General features: G+C 44.8%; 1 protein-coding gene across 1 annotated transcript; it reads left to right on the plus strand.

The window, feature by feature from the left end:
* The first annotated feature begins 539 nt into the window (after nucleotides 1–539).
* Nucleotides 540–3,186, plus strand: LOC142483914 (E3 ubiquitin/ISG15 ligase TRIM25-like). The gene has a single exon (XM_075583835.1). The coding sequence runs from the start codon at nucleotides 572–574 to the stop codon at nucleotides 2,156–2,158; it is 1,587 nt and encodes a 528-aa protein (XP_075439950.1). The 5' UTR covers nucleotides 540–571; the 3' UTR covers nucleotides 2,159–3,186.
* Nucleotides 3,187–23,191: the final 20,005 nt, after the last annotated feature.

Below are 23,191 nucleotides of genomic sequence, written 5' to 3' on the forward strand. Positions count from 1 at the left end.
GGGCCATTAATATGCTTACTTGTTTGGTCTACAATAGGTTCTGTCCCTGAACCAGTCCTGTTACACCTGACACATACTTTGACCACAGGAGGGGGCGCTGTAAGGGGCTCTTAGGTCCTGTTCCTGCTTTGGTAACAATACCTAAATTCTCTGTTCCGATGACTCATGTAGAGACAGACGGGGGTATTATACGCTCACGGGTATATAGTCTGGTATAGAATTTATTACGTATGTTCCTCTCAATGCTCGTCTTATGTGTTACTGGGTCCCCATGTACTGCAGGAACATGCTGAGGTGTATAACACACAGCTGACTTAAAAGGATACCTAACCCCTGAAGTGCAACACCTGTCACATGTCCCCAAACGCCTCATGTGAGCACAGATAGGTAACATGCTGCATATTCTTTTAACTACTCGTATTCCTCATAGTGGATACTGCAGCCAGGAACTTACAGGGTTAATAGTCTGAGTAACAAACTCCCGCCCCTGTGTGCTGAGAAGGGGAACGCCCCACTGGTTATATGAGAGAGAGGAGAATGTAAGTTTCGTTTCCTGTTGCTGCTTCCAAGCATGGCGTCTGCTGGTCTGAGAGAGGAGCTAACCTGCCCCATCTGCCTGAGCACTTATACCCAGCCTGTAATGCTGAGATGTGGGCATAACTTCTGCCAGGGCTGTATTGGGAGTGTGTGGGATTCCCAGGGGGGATCTGGGCTTTATACCTGTCCTGAATGCAGAAAAAGGTTTCGGGAGCGTCCTGCACTGCAGAGGAACCTGAAGCTGTGTAACATAGCGGAGCGTTTCCTTTCTACTCAGCCGGAGCAGGAGGAGGCTGTGATCTTCTGCACTTACTGTGACTCCTCTGTACCCGCTGCTAAAACATGTCTGCATTGTGACGCCTCCCTGTGTGATATTCACCTAGAGAGACACAGCAAGTCAGAGGAACACGTCTTAACTGTGCCAACCACCTCCTTAAAGACCAGGAAATGTCCCGTCCACAAGAAGCTCTTGGAGTGTTACTGCACTGAGGATGCTGCCTGTATCTGCGTGTCCTGCTGGGTGTTTGGGGAGCACAGGGGACACCAGGTGGAGTCGCTGAATGAGGCCTCTGAGAAGAAGAAGGAGAAACTGAGACATGTTCTGGAGAAACTGACCTCAGTGAGAGAGGAGACTGAGAAAAGAGCCCAGAGTCTGCAGGAACGCAGGAGAGAAGCACAAGAGAAAGCAGCTGGAGAGACAGCCCGAGTCACTGCCCTGATTAGGGACATCAGGGAACGGCTGGAAGTCCTAGAGAAGCGAGTCCTGAGTGAGATCACCAGGTGGGAAGAGCAGGTTTCTCTCCGAGTCTCTGATCTAATCCAGCAGCTGGAAATAAAGAAGGACGAGCTGTCCAGGAAGATGCTTCACATTGAGGAGCTGTGCAACACCACTGATCCATTAACTGTCTTACAGGGACGGGAATCAGACAATGCTGACTTATGTGATGCTGAGGAGGGAGGTAATGAGGACAGAGAGAGAGAGGGTAATAAGGTCCCTGCTGTAGGGGATTTGTATGAGGTTCTGATCCCACTGACCTTACAGAGATTAGCTGATATTGCGACTGATCTAAAAGCAAAGAGCGGGTTCTATGTGCAGGGAGATTCAGGCATATTACTGGATGTAAATACAGCGGCTAATAATGTATCTGTATCAGGTGACCTGAAAACTGCATCCTGCTCAGTAAGAAAGCAGTTACGCCCGGATACACCAGAGAGATTTGTGTTTTATTATCAGGTTTTAAGCAGCAGGAGTTTTTCCTCAGGACAACATTACTGGGAGGTGGAGATCAGTGACTCAGGGCGCAGGGGGGTAGGGATTTCCTATCCCAGTATAGTAAGGAAAGGATGTCAGTCCTGCATAGGAAATAATAAGAAGTCCTGGTGTTTTTACACGTGGGATAATAATCATGCAGTGATACATGACACAATAAGTACACAGATATATCCCGAGTCTCCCGTGCAGAGATTAGGAATATACCTGGACTATGAGGCTGGGCGGCTGTCCTTTTATCAGCTGTGTGACCCGATCAGACACTTACACACCATCACTGCCACCTTCACTGAGCCTGTTCATGCTGCGTTCGCTGTATGTGGTAATGGCTGGGTCAGAATCAGGAGCTAGGAGTACTGATCCCGGCCCAGCAGGGGAACCCATAGATATAGTATATATTGTGTTTGTGGGTCTGTGTGCGCTCTCATTGGCTCTCATTGGCTCTCAAGCTATCCCATTGGCTGACTGCGGGGCGGGCCTTGGCTCTTATTGGCTCTCATTGCCTTACTATGGGGCGGGGCCTTGCTGCAGCCTTGTGGGGGAGGGGGAGGGTTGTGGTTACTACAGATCTGCGCATTGATTGGTTAAATCATTATGATGTCACAGTTTTACACGGGATTCTGGGACTTGTAGTTCACGTCTGTAAATAAAATTGTAACGGAAGAGAAGCAGGACTACAACTCCCAGAAGCCCCTGCAGGCGAAAGAGACCACATGACAAGAGACGGCCAATCTCAATCAGTGCAGTTGTGGAGAAAGAGACAGAGGGTGAGTAAGTGGGAGAGACATCACAGGCAGACGTGTGGGGTGATTGCACACACAGACAGGACCCACAGCCCCTCACATCTGTCCCTCCCACTGCAGGGGGACACAGACAGGACCCACAGCCCCTCACATCTGTCCCTCCCACTGCAGGGTGACACAGACAGGACCCACAGCCCCTCACATCTGTCCCTCCCACTGCAGGGGGACACAGACAGGACCCACAGCCCCTCACATCTGTCCCTCCCACTGCAGGGGGACACAGGCAGGACCCACAGCCCCTCACATCTGTCCCTCCCACTGCAGGGTGACACAGACAGGACCCACAGACCCTCAAATCTGTCCCTGCCACTGCAGGGAGACACAGACAGGACACACAGCCCCTCACATCTGTCCCTCCCACTGCAGGGGGACACAGACAGGACACACAGCCCCTCACATCTGTCCCTCCCACTGCAGGGGGACACAGACAGGACACACAGCCCCTCACATCTGTCCCTCCCACTGCAGGGGGACACAGACAGGACCCACGGCCCCTCACATCTGTCCCTCCCACTGCAGGGTGACACAGGCAGGACACACAGCCCCTCACATCTGTCCCTCCCACTGCAGGGTGACACAGACAGGACCCACAGCCCCTCACATCTGTCCCTCCCACTGCAGGGGGGCACAGACAGGACCCACAGCCCCTCACATCTGTCCCTCCCACTGCAGGGAGACACAGGACCCACAGCCCCTCACATCTGTCCCTCCCACTGCAGGGGGACACAGACAGGACACACAGCCCCTCACATCTGTCCCTCCCACTGCAGGAGGACACAGACAGGACACATGGCTCCTCACATCTGTCCCTCCCACTGCAGGGTGACACAGACAGGACCCACAGCCCCTCACATCTGTCCCTCCCATTGCAGGGGGACCCAGGACACACAGCCCCTCACATCTGTCCCTCCCACAGCAGGGTGACACAGGACCCACAGCCCCTCACATCTGTCTCTCCCACTGCAGGGAGACACAGACAGGACACACAGCCCCTCACATCTGTCCCTCCCACTGCAGGGGGACACAGACAGGACACACAGCCCCTCACATCTGTCCCTCCCACTGCAGGGGGACATAGACAGGACACACAGCCCCTCACATATGTCCCTCCCACTGCAGGGGGACACAGACAGGACACACAGCCCCTCAAATCTGTCCCTCACACTGCAGGGGGACACACAGCCCCTTACATCTGTCCCTCCCACTGCAGGGGGACACAGAAAGGACACACAGCCCCTCACATCTGTCCCTCCCACTGCAGGGGGACACAGGACCCACAGCCCCTCACATCTGTCCCTCCCACTGCAGGGGGACACAGACAGGACCCACAGCCCCTCACATCTGTCCCTCCCACTGCAGGGGGACACAGAAAGGACACACAGCCCCTCACATCTGTCCCTCCCACTGCAGGGGGACACAGGACACACAGCCCCTCACATCTGTCCCTCCCACTGCAGGGGGACACAGACAGGACCCACAGCCCCTCACATCTGTCCCTCCCACTGCAGGGGGACACAGACAGGACACACTGGGATATCTGATTGCGTTAATCTGTGTTTAGTTCCTGTTCTGGGAGCGAGCGTATAGAAGTAATATAGCAGCGTATACCCATTACATATATATGTTTGTGCTGTGTCAGTAAATGGAAATGCTTTATAATATAAGAATTGTATGATGCAGAATAACATATTCCTGCTTCTCCCTGAGAATGTTTGTCAGACAAGTGTTTCTCTCACCGCGTCTCTCATCTCATTTAATAAATGTTATCACAATATTTCTCGCTGTGTGATACTGTAAAGAGATGCGTCAGTCCCCCGGATATAACTCTGCCGCTGGGTTATTTTGGCCCTAGGTGGGACGGCAGCTTTAAAGGCGCGTGGGATAATAATATAATATCTGTGTAACATAGGGAGGGGGTGAGGAGGGAGGGGCGGGGAGAGGGAGGGGGTGGGGAGAGGGAGGGGTGAGGAGGGAGGGGCGGGGAGGGAGGGGGGAAAGGGGAAGGGAGGGGGGGCAGGGTAGAACACATAGGTGTCACAAGAGAGGGGTTTGGGTACACAACAAAAAACAGAGAACGTACTGGCGTACAGAAAACATTTAGAAACACGAAGACAAGAGCCCACTCCGGGGGCCCCCGGAAGTGATACTTGTGCCCAAGGGGTTGGCCGCTTGGCCCAGACTGACGAAGGGGTCTCCCCTGCCTGCTGGGCCCTGGCCTCCCTGGGACTTGTTTGCAATCCCTTCTCTAGGGATCGTAGCGGAGAACGCATGCACGCCGATCAGGGATCCTTCCCGCCGGCGCATCTCCTTTGAACAGACAATAGTTGTATAACAGTATAACTTATAACTTTAGCAACAAACACAGTAAACCACCTAACATCAACCCAATGAACTTCTCCCACAGCTCCCCCTCTCCCTGTTCCCCCTACTTTTGCCCTCTGCGTGGGTGTAGGGAGCCCCCCTCCCCCTGGGAATCTCCTATTGATCGGCCCCCCTGTGGTGTTTGCGCTTATTCGCTCTTATCTATTACCAGAGGTGGGGTGATCAGAGGTACGGCTGCTTCGCCTCCTTTATTATCCCATGCGTGAGTGTCCACCTTCTATGTAGCAGTTTGCTGGACTTTACCCCTTTTGCTGTTTCTGTGTGTTAACGTGCGAGTGGTTCACTTTTATGGAGTCTATTAATCAGTAGCTAAGGTGGTAGTGGAACTATAAATCAAGGAGGGGAAAAGAAGGGAAGGGGAAGAGGACAAGGGAAGCCCCCGCATCAGCTAAAGTACAGTAAATCAATAATAAGCAAGTCAATAAGACCGGACCCCGGTGCAATAGAGGACTAGGGTAAATAAAGACAAACAAAACAAAAGATTCCCCCTTGAATGCACGCAGGTCGATCAGTGAAAGTGATATGATTGATTAATTAAAAACCTTTAATCACACATATAATCATAAAATAGTACTTGTAAAGAAGGGCGCGGTACAAAAAGTCCAGGGCCAGCCCCTAATGACACACCAAAATATCTTCCTAATCACTTATACACGGAAGAAAGTACAGAGTATAATACATAACTAACTGTGGGCCAGATTGCTAAAGAATTCACACGCAACAACCTTCAGAATAAGGTGCTCGTCCTACATACAGATGCCCTTATGACTAAAAAATCAACAGTCTTCGTGTGATGAAGGCTGCTGATACTGAATCTGAAGGGGTGAATAGCTTAAAGCAAAAAAGGTCAAATAATACAGACCTACACAGTATCAATGGCCCATGTGAGGATTTAATTCAAAACAAAACAGCATGAAAATCACAAAATCAATTTAAACTGAACAGTGTACGAAGTGAACATACTGTCACACGCATAACAATATTAATTAATAAACGTGCTGCAAATAAGGACAAAATTCCTAGTGTGTAGATGTAGATTTCTGTGAAGGGCAAGCACAAAATGTGGGTTGTTAATGCCCTGAGGCACGGTTCAGTGACCGTATCCAGTTATGGCCTCTGCAACACAATAGTATGTTACACAGAAATCACATGTAGTCTCCTTACACAGGGCCGCTAAAGAAGAGTCTCATGGCAAACAAAACTAATGATACTACATACTGGGGTGACAGATAATACTAGTCACAATGTGTAAAGATCAGTCTATGCAGTGTAGTAATCCTAGTGAAATGTTATGTCACCATACATAGATCATACACACATATCTCAATGAATGATGATCTTAAGCTCAAAGCAGATGCGGAGTGCCGAGACTCTTGAATAAATGGTGGCCCCTAACTGGTAAGGACTGCACTGTGGTACCCCATGTGAATATAAATAAATCACAGTAATGCCCAGTCACGTGGTGGAGCGGTTGCTAGTATACCAGTGTGGGGAGGACATAATGCCTCTACCAGGCATAGTGACATGCAGTGTCCGTGGAGAAACCACACGGCAAGGCTGGTGAGAGGATACACTTAGCTTTAAATACAGTGCGCGTCCAAAGCCGCTCCGCTCGGTCCGACGGTAAGGGGAAGTGAAGGCCGATACCGTGGAACAGCTGCCGGGCAACAGAGACCATCTCTGATTCAATTGCGGCGGCTGAACTCGCAGAGACGCTGACACGCTGACACTGCCTGTTATAAAAAGATCTCCAAGGATACGACGTTAGAATTTACAGTTTCATTCTTTTGGATAAGGCCCAAGTGCCCAAAGGTACCTATATTCTACCACCTGCCAAAGTTACATAAATCATTGATTAATCCACCGGGTCGACCGATTATTTCGGGGATCCAGTCACTCACGGCGAATTTATCGCAATATGTGGACTTCTTTTTACAAGGTTATGTAACTTCTTTACCTTCATTCCTAAAAGACACCTCTTCAGTTCTGCAGACTTTTGCTGACTTCAAGTGGAAGTCAACGTATAGATGGTTGACCTGCGATGTGCAGGCACTCTATACGCACATCCCTCATGATAAGGGACTATTGGCAGTAAGATCTTTTTTAGAGGGTGATTGTTCACTACACCCCCTCAACACAGAGTTTGTTCTTGGCTCAATCGAATTCATATTGACTCATAATTACTTTATGTTTCTCTCCCAGTTCTTCCTGCAGGTTTGTGGAACTGCTATGGGGACACGTTTTGCTCCCAGCTTCGCAAACCTGTATATGGGGAACTGGGAGACACAGAAAATATGGACCAACAATCCATTCCATCAAAATGTCATTATTTGGCGGCGTTTTATTGATGACATCCTCTGCATATGGGATGGTGATGAGTCTAGTATGAATGAATTCATTAACTATCTAAATGACAACGACTTGAATTTAATTTTTAGTCATAAATCCGATGTGAGTTCGATTGATTTTCTGGATTTGAAATTAACTGCCACTGATAGTGGGAATGTCTCCACAAAAGTATTTTTTAAAGAAGTAGACTCAAATAACCTACTGATGGCAACCAGTAACCACAAGAGAACGTGGATTTGAAATATTCCCATGGGCCAATTTGTTAGAATAAAAAGAAACTGCAGTAACCCTGAAGACTTTGAGGAGCAAGCCCAGCAGTTATTCTGTAAATTTATTGAAAGGGGATACTCTGAATCCAGTCTATTGTTAGATTTGGATAAAGTAAGGTGTATGAATAGGGATTCCATGATTATACCGAGGGTGCCAAAAGTACCAGCAGACACTGGCGGACAACTGGAGATTCCTTTCATAACTACCTTTAACTCAGTAAATAAAAAAGTTGAAGAGATTATCAAAAAGCATTGGGCAATTTTATGCAATGATCTAATCCTTGGAGATCATATTTCATCAACACCTAAATTCATATATAGAAGGGCCAGGAATCTCAAAAACACACTGGCCCCAAGTGATGTTTTTCCTCCTTATAATGCTAGAGAGAAGCTATGGCTAAGTAAACCTATTGGGAACTTTACATGCGGAAATTGTTCTGTATGTAAATATTTACATACAGATAATACTACATGGGGCGCATGCGCGATGGCAAGGAGTATGGCAGCATAGCCTACTAGCTCCGTGCCTCGCTCCACATATTAATATATACAAAAACGGACAATTAAACGTTACACGTCGGAAAACATAGCAAACGCAAGCTACAACCGCAGAGATGTCAAAAAAGCTCACCAAAACCCCCAAGAAAAAGGGTTTACCCGAGTATTTTGGTGGGGGAAGATCCAGCAGGATGGCCACGGCAATGGCGCCCACCTCTCGCACGGGATCAGACGACGAGGGTGAGGGGGGCCCGGGGGGAGATCAGGGACTGCTACCTGTGAGACGCTGTGACTTTGAGCACCTGTATACTGACTTAAAATCCCTCTTACAAGCAGAAATTAAAGAACTGAGCAAGGGAGTGGGGAGCCTGGGCGCACGAACAAACGAACTAGAGGGGAAGGTGGATGCCAGCGCTAAAACGGGGCAGAAAAATGCCAAAAAAACGGCAGACTTACAGCTGCAGATAAATGAGCTCCGAGAGAGACAAGAAGATGTAGAGAACCGCGACCGCCGCAATAATGTCCGCCTCAGAGGGATACCGGTGTAAAAGTTGTGAATAAAAACACAAGTCTGAGGATATGTTTTGCAGAATGACAGATAAGTTTATTGCTTTGTGCGGTGCACACGCAGAGGAGGGTTTCAAAATAAAACTCTCCCAAAGACATGGTGGCATACAGGCCTTATTTATACACAAAATACTAAACCCACGCCCCCTCTACAAGGTTGCGTGTCGTCACTACGTAAGCGTAAAAGGTAAACAAACTATGCACACGAACACATCGAGTTAATAATATTATGGGATGCCTAAATGAAATGACTCAGCTAATATTCCTTATACAAGCCGGTGACTTTTACTCTACATACGAAACTTCACGCCCCCCCCCCCCTTCGGAATGAGACACTGTGCCTATCAGTCTCGTATTTTCATAACATTGGCACACTGCTCTTGTTCTAAAGGTTTTTGGCTTAGCTGAACCGCTCAATATCAATTGGAACTTCAGAAGAAAAAAATGTATTTTAAACTAACGTCCATACCAACTTTCATACAGACAATAGACAACATCAGGCACCTAAGTTGGATGCTGACTCAAAATGGTTGCTTAGATCCCAGTGCTGTTATGTCAGACCTCCCCCTTACGTCATATTCTCACTTTGTCACTCCCTCCTTTTTTTATTCTTAAAACATAGCTTTTGAGAATTAAGTTTATGATGATAGTCCAGGGACAACTCAGAGGACAAGGGCGCGTACCCTTCACTGTCATAGTCTCGTAAGGCGCTGCGGCCCATATGTCTTTTGGAGTTGAATAACTGTGATCGGCATCTTCTTTCTTCAAGGGACTGCTGTTTTCTGGCATCTGCAAAGAGTGGTATCAGATTGGGGGAGGGTGGCACATTTGTGGATCATACCTCTGCAACACGTGACAAACACATGACAACAAGTAACACTCCAAACACATCAAAGCATTCAAAAGTTTTTGCTCCAAGTGATTTAAGCCATTCACCTAACCCCAAGGGTGATAATCTGTCACTTCCCTTTGTAAACCTCTTTTGAATCTCTTGTATTTCATCTAGTTCATGCTGCACATTGCTACACTGATCTGGAATAAAAACACAACATTGTTCTTTAACCAAAGCACATACCCCTCCTTTTGAAGCTAAAACATAGTCTAAAGCAATTCTGTTTTGTAAGGCCATAAGCCTGATCTGAACCTGTTCTTGGTTTAATGATGAAATTAAAAACTACAAAATTAAGGCCACATCCTTCCTGTAAATTGTTTTCTGACTAAACATACATTTTTACACAGGTTTCATTGGTTGGTGGAGACACTTGACCCATGAATTGATTCTTGTTCCTAGTGTGTGATACACCCTTTAAAGAGGTTCCCTTAAAAAAATTGGAAAAATACAGAAATTATACACATAATACTAAAAACCTTATTTTATGCAAGCAACCTTTCTTTGGATACGCAGTTGCTAGATAAAAGAAATGGCATCTATCTCTATCATCATATATTTTCAGAATCATCACAACATTCTATTATCGAGAATTGAGGGGGTTTGGGATCCGTGGAAGCGAATGCGTGATCCTCACCCCTGCACGCATTATATACATCATTCACTCAGAATATCAGAACAGACAATGTCTGCGATGGTCAACATGGCTGACTTATGATCCTTTCCTTGTGGCTGACACACGCCCCTGGGTGACCCCCTCCTTTCGGTGGAGGTGCAACACACTTCTGGATCAAAGCTTTGCTGCACATGACACATACATCGAGAGTGATGAGTACTGCCAAAACACATACAAGAGCTTTCACAAGCCACGCTTCCAGGAAACCAATCCTCCCATCAAGGCCCAATTGTACATACACCTTAAATTTCTAACTTAACACACTCTAAAGAATAAAAATATTGAGTCTCTGAAAAAATGAAATGTTCTGATAAAACCGGGCCTTAGCCTGGTGTCTTATTTTCCTCATTGGTTAACGGTTAGAGTTTTGACTCGGCAAGACGTTAACTTGCTGCGGCTGTGCTTTGGGTGACTTTGGTCTTTGGTGGCGCTGGAACGTTTGGTGGAACTGGAACGAGCTTTACTGTACTTTGGGTCCAGGAAAAGAACTCTGCCACTTTAATTGCTGTATTGGTGATTACTTTAGGCCTTTTCACCTGGGATGAAGAGCATGCTTGCGCAGGAAATATGTGACTATTAACCCCATCTCGAGTAGGTGCACTTTCAACTTTGCCTAGAGACTCAAAAAATGTATTAGTTGCATACAACTTATTGTTTTATTACCAATAACATGGTCCTTAATTCGTTCCTTTGGACTGCTGATAGTCATAAGTCATCCCATATGTGTCTCATAGGGAGATAATTTATACCTAGGAATAAATTCTTGTATCAATGTGTTTACTCCTGTCTTAGCATCCACATATAGACAGAGGTATTCCCTATTAATGTTCCTAATTCGTTCCTCAAATTAAAACTAAGTAGCCAATGTGAACCTGACTTTGATACCATCTAAGTTCCTGAAACTTTGGGGCCTCATCCCTTGCCATACCACTTGCTTCCATAATTAATTCTATCCTGTCTGCAGGCCATATCCCTAAGACCTGGAAAACTGCCAGAGTTTGTCCCAATCTTCAAAAGTGGGGACAAAAAACACTGTCTCAAACTACAGGCCAATCTCTCTTCTTCCAATACTATCCACTGTTATGGAAAAATATTCACCCCCAATTAAGCCATAATTTTACCCATACAAATTTCCCTAGCCAATCCCTATCTGGCTTTTACCCAAACAATCCACTGTAACTATTCTGCTAAAAAAATTGAAATGCCTTGTATATAATGCATACCTTATTCACTAATGTAACTGCTTTTGCAATTTTGACCCTATATTTAATCCTATGCTCAAGACACACCCACAAATGAGAGGTGACTCCCAAATTCACCCCTTCCTGGCAAACCTATTCTAGATTACACAGCAATTTTGACAATAACCACTGCTTACGGACACCTTTGGAAAAAATAAATGGTTAAAAGTTATAACATACATCACATATTCAGTTAATAGACAAATGATTTTGTATAAGACTTCACACTAATGTCTTGCTTTATATAATCTCTTTGCACAGTGCTGAGCACACGGTCAGCTTTATCATTTTAAAGACACTCTGCATATTCATCTGACTAAAGAAAAAATATTTTCTAGAAGACTTGTTTCCGGGCAAAGAGCCATTTTGTTTCTGGGCGTTTTGCCAATTGACCCTGAAAAGATAAGATAACGGTACACCACGGCTTCTTCCTGAAAAATAATAATTATTGTATTGGAACTTTTGCTTAAAGTTTAAATACATGGAGCTTTATCCAGAGCCCTAAGAACTACATTTTTTTTGGCCTGTTAAAAATTAACCAACGGGCTTTTATATAGCTAAGGTTTATATAACTTCTTAACACACAAATAACTCCACTTGCTCATGCTATTTCCCTCCACTCAGTTCTTTTTAATTCCTTCTGTTTGAACTTTCATAGTTTCACTGACTTCATTCACTACAAATTTATGCTATCTTGTTGCAATTCTGTCCTTTCTCAAGCTAGAGAAAACACTAGGGTTAGGGAGTGATCACAAAACCACACCAATTGAAACGAAATAATGGGTGAATATATGGTAATCAAAAAAGTGGGTGCAAACTGTGAACTGAAAAGTGAATCAGAAAAAGGGGGGGAAGGAAAACACAAAGTGGTTGTGTCTCCTAAAAGAATTCACTATACTGCACTCCTACTTAATTTTAAAATTTAACTTTTAATATATTTACATAAAACATATGTTACCAAATCGTTGTGTATTGTGCATTAAAAATAAATTAAATTATCAAGAACAAGCGTCCGTGTCAGTGAATGTGCGTTGGAATAATCTCAGACAGCAAATTGTATTCGAGATAGCAGGACACAAGACGCTAATAGTCAGGGTATAAACCCCTCTGGGACACCTATGAGACCAGGTACATGTGTATATATATAAATATGACTAACAGACTCAGTGAATGATTGTATCACGAAAATACTGCAGTCCTGCTTGGACTTATTAACCACAGAGCACTTAGGGATGTTAGTTTAAGGATGTATAACCATCCACTAAGTATAGAAGTGCTACTGATAGTGTGATAATGGAGGGTAAATGATTCATAGCATAGTGAAGCAATTGTTCACAGCATTTTGGTCAGTGAATCATTATACAGCACACTCCAAATGAACATGTCATGTAGAAAGCAGGAAGGTTTGCACACTGAGTGTTAGTAAAAGTAACCAATTTAGATCTACATAGATAGAGCCAGGAGACTACAGAACACTACATAAAAGCAGCTCCAAGTAGGAGACTGACAACATTGCACGTCCAACGCGCGTTTCCCTCCAGCAAAGGAGCTTCCTCAGGGAAATGCGCGTTGGATGTGCAATGTTGTCAGTCTCCTACTTGGAGCTGCTTTTATGTAGTGTTCTGTAGTCTCCTGGCTCTATCTATGTAGATCTAAATTGGTAACATATGTTTTATGTAAATATATTAAAAGTTAAATTTTAAAATTAAGTAGGAGTGCAGTATAGTGAATTCTTTTAGGAGACACATCCACTTTGTGTTTTCCTTCCCCCCCTTTTTCTCTTTCTCAAGCTACGCAAACCTATTTCTCTCCATTAATCAACACTCACAAGTCTAACCCACACAAACTCATCCTTCATCTCACCTCAGGACTTTTCTGACTATTTTAAGAAAGAGGTTGAATCCATACACCAGAATATTCCCTCTTTTTCCTCCTATCCTACTTTGCTTCCTACTCTCTTCCTGCTTTCCTTGACTCTTTTTCCACTGTCTCAAAAGAGAGTGTCACCATCACTGTTGATCTCCTTTCTCCCTCTACTCTGCTACATTTCCATTCTCCTTAAAACATGTAATAATTATACCATGACTCAAAAATAGCAAGCTTGACCCTACCTCTCTTTCTAACTACTGAACTTGTCTTGTATTCTCTTGCTTGCTCCATTTTCTCAACACCCATTCTCTCCTTAACCCTCTACAATCTGACTTCTGCACTGCTCCCTCCATGGAGACAATCCTCACTAAAATAACTGATGACCTATATGCTGCCCAAGACAGAGGTTATTACACTCTGCTCCTATTATTCCCTGCAGCATATGACTCTGTGGACCACACTCTTCTCTTTTCTCTGTACACACTCTCTCTAGGTGACCTAATAACATCTATTGGGTTTAAATATCACCACTATGCTGACAACACCCTCATTTATTTTTCAACCCCTGACCTTACACCTGCCATACAAACCTAAGTTTCTGAATGTCTTCTGTTATCTCATCCTGGAAGGCCCTCTTTCGCCTTAAACTTAACATGGCAAAAACAGAGTTCCTCATACTTCCTCCCAAACCTGACCCTATTATCTCCTTCCACATTACTCTTGAATCTTCCATCCAGTAGCTCAAGCACGCTGCTTAGGGGTCACTCCCTGCTCCTCTCTCATATTCTCCTCTTTCATTCAAAACATTTCTATAACTGTCGCTTTTTCCTCCACAATATCACAAAGATACACCTGTTCCTCTGTTGCTCAACTATTAAAACTCTGATTCAGACCCTCATTCTCTCCCATCTTGATAACTGTAATCCCCTGCTATCCTGCCTTCCTGACTTTCACCTGTCTTCCCTACTATCTATCCCAAACGCTGCTGCCAGAATCACTCTTCTCTTTAAACTCTAATTCTGCGTTTCCCCTCCTGAAATTCCTTTCCTGGCTTCTAATCAAATCCTACTATCTCTGTATGCTCTCCCTACCTACCAATTAGATTGTAAGCTCCTCAGAGCAGTGACTTCTCTTTGCTCAACTTTTACTTTTATGTCTGGATCACTTATTTCATGACCTCTTACCTTTACCCTTTGATACCTATATGATTACGACGTGCACCACTCCTGTGAAGCGCTGTGCATATTAATGGCGTTATATACATAAAAACATACAATACAATATATACTTCAAACAATGCTTGTGAGCTTTTACCCACATTTTTAAACACAAAATATTCAATGTGTTTTTACTGGTTACACACAATACAGAACACACAATACAAAAAAACTTCTCTCATACACATCCAAACAACATCACAAAAATAACGAACAAATAAAAGAAAAACATTTCTCCCCTATTACCAAACAATTTCACCCTGCAACTATATTAATAAAAGTTCCCTTCTCTTTCTTTATTCTCATAAATAACCTGACTTTAAAACTACTCTGATGCTCCGGAGCTTTTTGAGTTAACTTTCGTATCTTAGCACATTCCTCGCGCTGGAGAAAAAGGTGGGGGCACGCTCTGTGCTGCTGATTCTGATTCTCTTTCTTGCAGACATTTGATTTCATTGTGAGCAAATAATATTCATGTTTTTGTACGTACTTGCAAGTTTTTTTGAATGGTGATTTGTGCATACAGGTGATACTTAGCATGGTTTATCTTTCACACAGGTAATCATTCAGGAAAAATTCATTAGGGTATCAAATCCATCTAGCCACTCTCCATTAAGGGCGCAACAATTTTATTTGCCGGCACCGAAACTTGAGTTTATATCAGGAAATGATTTATAACCACTTATTGCTTGTGGGGAAATGGAAGGAAAAGCTAATACGTTCATGACTGATTTCTGCGGCGTCTGCCAGCCGGTCAAGCCATGCTTGACTTTAGCCACAAAAACCTCATAAAATCCAAAGATTTATACTGCCACAGACACACAGGGATAACTGAAAGTTAGAAGGTTCCACTATGAGCCCTTGCATTCGCATTCTTAGGGATAAGAAAACCGGTGCGGCTGCCCATAGTTTCACGCTTCCTTCCATAGTAATTTATTGCAAACAAACTTTTTTCATTGGGGTGGCATGTTTATTTTCATTGGCCTTGCATGTGTTTTCATTGGCCTACAAAACATATTTATATTGTCTCTTCTTGTTCTCTGTATCCATTCTTTATTATTTTTGTCTGCAGACACACAACCTCTAACGGCAAATTTTTAGAACTTTGGTTTCCCATTATTCTCCTGTTACAGTAATCACATTTAATTGACCTGTACAATACACCTGATACAATAATCAGCGCAAGCTGATTGCGTACAACTCTTTTGGCATGTTATTGTTCTGATTTTTTCACCATAACTATACCTAAGAAAACACTTGAATTACTTCAGCGGGTCCAACCTAGTCCTGATAAACCTTATACTTCTATAACATGGATACAGATAAGACCTTCTAAACAGATATCCATAAATAAACTCACTTGGTATGTTAATGACAAAACAGAGCAAATGTACAATCAGGGACCCTTCCTGCTCAGACAACAAAAATATTTATCACAACCCAGGACAGTCTGAAAAAAACAATCCCTTAAGCATACAAACACTCACCTTCATCACCAAAACTTTTAACGGGACTCTCACCTTAATCCCAATAAAACTTAACATCTATAACACTTTAAAATGGATACAGGAACAGACAAATAAACTTATTTGAAACTGCTAGGTAATCTCGTCAACACAGATTGAGACACCCTTCAAAACACATCTCTCTACACACCACTCAAAACAACTTTTTAAACTCAGGCTTTCCTCAAAAGGTACCTTTTACCTTGATTCTTATGAGCGCTCAGATTTGAGTGACCGAGGAGTGTTTTTTTCAGGTGCTCAGCTTCCGGTATTTTTGGGTTTCTATTCGGTGCGCCATCTGTAAAAGTTGTGAATAAAAACACAAGTCTGAGGATATGTTTTGCAGAATGACAGATAAGTTTATTGCTTTGTGCGGTGCACACGCAGAGGAGGGTTTCAAAATAAAACTCTCCCAAAGACATGGTGGCATACAGGCCTTATTTATACACAAAATACTAAACCCACGCCCCCTCTACAAGGTTGCGTGTCGTCACTACGTAAGCGTAAAAGGTAAACAAACTGCACACGAACACATCGAGTTAATAATATTATGGGATGCCTAAATGAAATGACTCAGCTAATATTCCTTATACAAGCCGGTGACTTTTACTCTACATACGAAACTTCACGCCCCCCCCCTTCGGAATGGGACTCTCTGCCTATCAGTCTTGTATTTTCATAACATTGGCACATTACTCTTGTTCTCAAGGTTTTTGGCTTAGCTGAACCGCTCAATATCAATTGGAACTTCAGAAGAAAAAAATGTATTTTAAACTAACGTTCATTCCAACTTTCATACAGACAATAGACAATATCAGGCACCTAAGATGGATACTGACTCAAAATGGTTGCTTAGATCCCAGTGCTGTTATGTCAGACCTCCCCCTTACGTCATATTCTCACTTTGTCACCGGAAAACATCGGGGACTGTGAGGAGTATGTGGCGTGGTGGCTGGAGCATCTATGCCCGGACACCCCAAAAGACAAGCTCATAACGGACAGGTGCCACCGAGCACTGCGCTCCAGGCCACAGCAAAATGAACAGCCGCGGGATATTATTGTGCGTCTCCATTATTACACGGCAAGAGAGGAGGTGCTGCAAAAATCCAGGAATGCCGCCAACATGGAGTTCCAAGGGGCTAAAGTACTGGTCTTTCAAGACCTATCACCGTCCACCCTGGCCCTGGAAAACCCCCCAGGCACAGGAGAGGAGGAAACAGCCCCGGACCCTCGTGGACAACGGCGGGGAACCCGGCCACTGAAGGAGCCGATCGGGGGTGAAGAAACCCATAACAACGTGTAGAAACTTTCGGGACGTAGCTAAGACACAGTTTAAAAGTTTTCGGTTAAAACAGTTACAAGTTGCTCTTACGCTGAAGTCTAGCCGGAGATGCACCAGCAGATAGCTTAAATTTCCCCTGCAAGCTCCCGCTGAGGTTGCAATATCCTTCAGACACCATACCATGGACAGTGGAAACCTGTTAAAAAGACACTTGACTTACCTCATGGCGGCAGCATGGCGTCCAAGATGGCGGAGACAGCGCATTCAGCGTGGCACGCAAAACCAGGAAGGCGGGATCGAGCGAGAAGATCAGGTCGAGCGGGAAGAGCTGCTGACGACGCATCCGCCTAGGTTTAGCTGCCCATTCCAAAATGGCGGCCACTGGAAATACGTCACCGGAAGGGGCGGGACCCGGGGTGGCCATCTTGGAGGTGGCGGGGGACGCTGGAAATACCGGCAACCGCGTCATCAAGAAGAGCCGGAAGTCGCAGCATCAACACTCAGAAGATCGAGCGTCGGAGGAGGAATACCGCCTGGAGCCGGCACAGCAACGGAGACGGAGCTGCACCAGACAGGTCACGCGACAGAGAGTGGCCAGCGCAGAAGAAACATGGAGTGAACGGCGCGGACTATACCTGAGACATTTAAAGAAAGAGTGTGGATGTGATTCTTGACAGAATACAGGGGGCGGCTGAGAGAGGGAAAGAAAGGTTGAGGGGCAGCAAAAGAGTGGCATAGGTAGCACTGAAAAGGAGTCGGAAGAAAGAAGAGAGAACGGGGAAGTTTGTTGATAAGTAGGGAGGGGGAAGTGAAATATAACGAGGGGTGATAGAGCAAGTGAAACAAGTAGGTGGAATATGGTAGATGGAAAGAGAGAGGCCGTAGATAGGATGGTTGGAGGATGGAATAGAGAGGCGAGGGAGGGGAATCGAGGTAGAGAAGGGAAAGCAAGTAGCTGGGAAGGAAGGGGGAAGTGACAAGTTAGAAGGCAAGGGTAGGTTAGCAAAGTGAAGGAACTAGCATAAGTGATTGAGAGAACATAGAGAAGAAGGGGAGAATAGACAGGAGAAGGAGTAAGGTGAGGATGGCTGCACCGAATTAAGAAGCTAGAAAGGGTAGGGCGGGATCAGGAGGGAAGCAAATGGGACGCACGTAACCAAGACATATTTAACTCAGGAATAGACAATGATCCAGAAACAAAACCGCAACACACGCAGTAATTCCGATCACAACTGACACGTGAATAATAGGCCCCTGCGGCACGCCTAGCCATACACCACTCAGAGGAAGCAGGTTCCACACATTGAAGTACATCAGGGGAAAAGCAGTCGCAGAGAAGGGGTGCTAGGACCGGTAGCAGTCAAGAAGGCATTCAGGGTTAGGGGAACTCGGCATAGGAGAGTTTTTGTTTGTAGCAACTAAAAGAGCGGGGCCGGACAGCAGGGGTTAGGGCTTGCTCCGGAATCCGCATGGGCCGATCGCCGGGACACGAGACGAACTCGATCCAGGTTACCGGCGAAGTCCCTTGGGTGGGGATTAAGGTGGGGGGGGGAGCAAGGCGAGAGAGGAGGAAGAGTTTGGCCGCTTCCACTGTGCACCCAAGGGCGTTGGACTCAGGACCAGGGTACTCATACCAGGGTCCTGAGAACATGGTTTATGTGTTTGTGTTTGTGTTTGTCTCGATGTTTCCCTCCCCCCCCCCTCTTGTGTCCTCCTACCCCCTCTCCAGCACCCATACTTATCTTTCTGCATCTCCTGCGGATCAGGTAACAGAAGAAGGAACGGTCACAGCAGCGAACGGCACACAGCAAGTGTTTATGCCTGATACCGGAGCAGCCACCTATACCAGCAAAGATGAGTAGAGAGCTAATCATGGTGTCACACAATGTTAAAGGTTTTAACAGCCCAGCCAAGCGCAGAATAGCATTTAGGGACTATAATCGGAAGAAAGCAGATATCATCTTCCTGCAGGAAACACACTTTTCAAACACCAACCACCCAAAATATTTAGATAAAAATTATAGATCTTTTTATTTGGCCTCTGTTAACGTTAAAAAAAGAGGGGTAGCTAAAGTGATGCATAATAGATTAGCGCTTACCATAGAAAAAATCCACACAGACAAGGAAGGTGGATTTATTATAGTAATAGGTGCAATCCAGGGCCAAAACCTAACATTAGCCTCAATCTATGCCCCATGCGAACAAAAAACTCAGCATTCTTTAATCGCTTCTTCAACAAACTGCATAAGGTAGCGAAAGGCAATATTTTCTTAGCAGGTGATCTCAAATCGCACGCTAGACCAAGACATGGACAGATGTATGGGACTTAACTCTACCCACAAACAGGACGTACTAACAATACACAAGGGCATACAAGACTGTCAGCTAGTAGACATCTGGAGGGAACAACACCCAGGCTCCCGGGAATATACCCTCTTTTCCCACCCCCACAACCGATACAGTAGGATAGATTACCTCCTAGAATCCAACAGAGTGGTCCCGGTGGTCGACCATACTGAGATCCATAATATCTCGTGGTCAGCCAATGCACCTGTAGAGCTGAGGTGCTCACTAGATACACTAGACAGACCTGGAGCAAACTGGAAGCTCAACGAGCTCCTATTAAAAGCCCCTGCAACTGAAGCAGAAATCGGGGAACGGATTAAGGGATACTTTAATGAAAATGAAGGGAGTGTAACTTCACACTCCACGCTGTGGGAGGCCCAGAAGGCTACCCTTAGAGGAATACTAATGAATATAGCCGCTAGACGTAAGAGAGAGAAAGAGAAGAAGATAATAGAGCTGCAGGAGAAACTGGAACAACTCACTGCACAGCATAAAACCAATAAAAACCAGGACATCTGGAAGGAGCTATCAGATACTAAAACTAAGCTTAATCTAGTGCTGTCCTCCCAGGCCAAAAAGGAGTTGGCAAAAGGAGTTGGCATGGTCCAAGCGCAGATTCTATGAACAAGCCAACAAGCCAGATACCCTACTAGCCAATAAGCTCCGAAACAAGCTTCCAAATTTTCGTATAGCATCCATCAAATCTCAGAGGGGGGGGACCTTACCTCAGATCCTAGGCAGATTGTAGAAGTGTTTAAAAACTATTACGCGACACTCTACGACGGGGACAAGGTCAGCCACACTCAAAAGAGCACAGATACATTAGAGAAATTCTTAGCTGAGGCGCAGCTGCCGACGCTGGGCAGGGAGGAAAGAGAGGCGCTGCAAGGGGATTTCACTCTAGAGGAACTATCAGAGGTAATGAAGTCCCTAAAGCCAGCCAAGGCCCCTGGGCCAGACGGCTTTTAAAATTTATATTATAAGAAATATAGTAAAATCCTGGCTCCTCACTTGCTGAAACTATTTAATGGGATACTGGCAGGGGCGCCCTTCCCACCGCAGATGCTCCAGGCGTCCATCTCACTGATCCAGAAACCCGGAAAGGACCCGGCAGACTACAAGAGCTACCGGCCTATATCCCTGATCAATTCTGATATCAAAATATTCTCTAAACTCATAGCTAACAGGGTGGGCATTGTCCTTCCCGGGCTGATACACCCGGATCAAGTAGGTTTCATAGGGGGTAGGCAAGCGGCAGACAATACCAGATGGATTATAGATTTGATCGATCTGGCCAAGAGAAAAAATATCCCATCAATAGTATTGTCTGGACGCGGAAAAGGTCTTCGACAGGATCGACTGGCCCTACCTCAGAGAGACGCTGGGGGCGTTTGGCTTCGGGGGGCACCTTCTAGAGGCGATATTGGCCCTTTATAATGGTCCCACGGCAAGAGTGCGACACCAGGGGTTTTCTTCAGAATTATTTCACATCCGTAGCGGGACGAGACAGGGGTGCCCATTATCACCTTTGTTATTTGCCCTTTGTATAGAACCCCTTGCAGCTCATATCAGATTAAGCCCCAATATATCAGGAATAGATGTAGGAGAGCAGTCGCATAAGGTGGCACTTTATGCGGATGACGTGATTTTGACGTTATCAAAACCCCTCACCTCCCTGCCCAACGTCTTCGAGATCTTGAGAACATTCAACATGGTCTCGGGATTCAAAATCAACCAGACCAAGTCGGAAGCCCTCAACATTAACTTAGCCAAACCGGTCGAAAAATTGGTAGAGCTCAATTTCAATTTTAAATGGCAGCCCTCTGCAATCAAATATTTAGGGTTATATATCACCAGGGAGTACAAAACATTATACAAAGCTAATTTCCCCAAAATAATGAAGAAGCCGAGGGAGGATCTCAGGGTATGGGCGGGCTATGGCATTTCTTGGTTTGGAAGGATCAATAGCGTAAAAATGAACTTACTTCCTAGAATGCTATACCTGTTTCAAGCCCTCTCAATACCGCTCATTCAGGCTGAGATCCTCGTACTGCAGGCTCATATCATTCGATTTATTTGGAGCAAAAAAAGCCCACAATTTGCAAAAGGCATACTGACAAGGCCAGTGACGAAAGGGGGGTTATCGGTACCTTGCTTGCTGGCATACTATAAGGCGGCACAATTATGCCAAATCGTCCAGTGGCACTCTAACGCAGCCAAAAGAAGGTGGGTTGCCCTGGAAAAAGAGTGCTGTGCTCCAGTGCAGTTACACGACCTAATCTGGCTCCCAAAAAAATGTAAGAAATCAATAAAGACGCCGCTCTGCGCAATTGCGAACTCGCTGGCGGTCTGGGAGTCTACTAAGTTTAAATCTAATCTGACCACTAAACAATCGTTGATGACACCCCTGCTGGGGAATCCGGATTTTGCTCCAGGGCTGTTAGGTAACAGATTTCTGAAATGGACGCAGGCGGGGTATAAAAGATTGAAAGACCTGGAAGGAAGGAAATTTATCAAGACGTCCGAAATGATTAAAGCAGAGAAAAGACTGCCAAACACAGAATTTTTTAGATTCCTCCAGGTCAGGGCATTTTATAACAAATTTCCAATTCGACCAGCGTGTACCAATTTTGAACAGCTGTGTTCTAGAGATTGAGGAAGCTAAAATACATTTGCAAATGGAGAAGGCATCAAAACTGGGTCATGTTTGCATAATGGGGGGTTTTAATTATCCAGACATAGACTGGGGCAATGAGATTAGCGTTACAACAAAAGGAAACAGGTTTTTGGGGGTGCTTAAAGATAATTATATGACCCAAATTATTGAGGAACCAACCAGGAGAGGGGCAGTTCTGGATTTGGTCATATCAAACAATGTAGAAATAATAACAAATATTCAAGTCCTGGAACATTTGGGTAACAGTGATCATAACATGGTCTCATTTGAAATAAATTATCAAAAAACAGATTACTTGGGTTCAACAAAGACTTTAAACTTTAGAAAGGCAGATTTTAATAAACTGAGGTCTAATCTAGTAGTAATACAATGGGATGATGTTTTTGCAGGGAAAAATATAGAAGATAAATGGGCAGTCTTTAAAACATTGTTAGAAAAACACACTTATCAGTGTATACCCTTGGGTAATAAGTATAAAAGAATTAAGTCAAAACCAATGTGGCTAAATAAACAGGTAGGCGAGGAAATGGACAAGAAGAGGAAGGCGTTTATATTCTTTAAGTCAGAAGGGACAGAGACATCGTATCAGAATTATAAGGAATGTAACAAAAATTGCAAAAGGGCAATCAAATTAGCAAAAATGGATAATGAAAAAAGGATTGCAATAGAAAGTAAGGTCAACCCTAAAAAGTTCTTTAAGTACCTTAATAACAAAAAAAATGAGAAAAGAAAATACTGTATAGGACCCTTTCAGTGTGAGATGGGTAGGCAGATTATTGGAGATAAGGAAAAAGCAGAGGTATTAAACAAATTC

Source organism: Ascaphus truei, unplaced genomic scaffold, assembly GCF_040206685.1.
Source record: "Ascaphus truei isolate aAscTru1 unplaced genomic scaffold, aAscTru1.hap1 HAP1_SCAFFOLD_392, whole genome shotgun sequence".
NCBI classification, from domain to species: domain Eukaryota; kingdom Metazoa; phylum Chordata; class Amphibia; order Anura; family Ascaphidae; genus Ascaphus; species Ascaphus truei.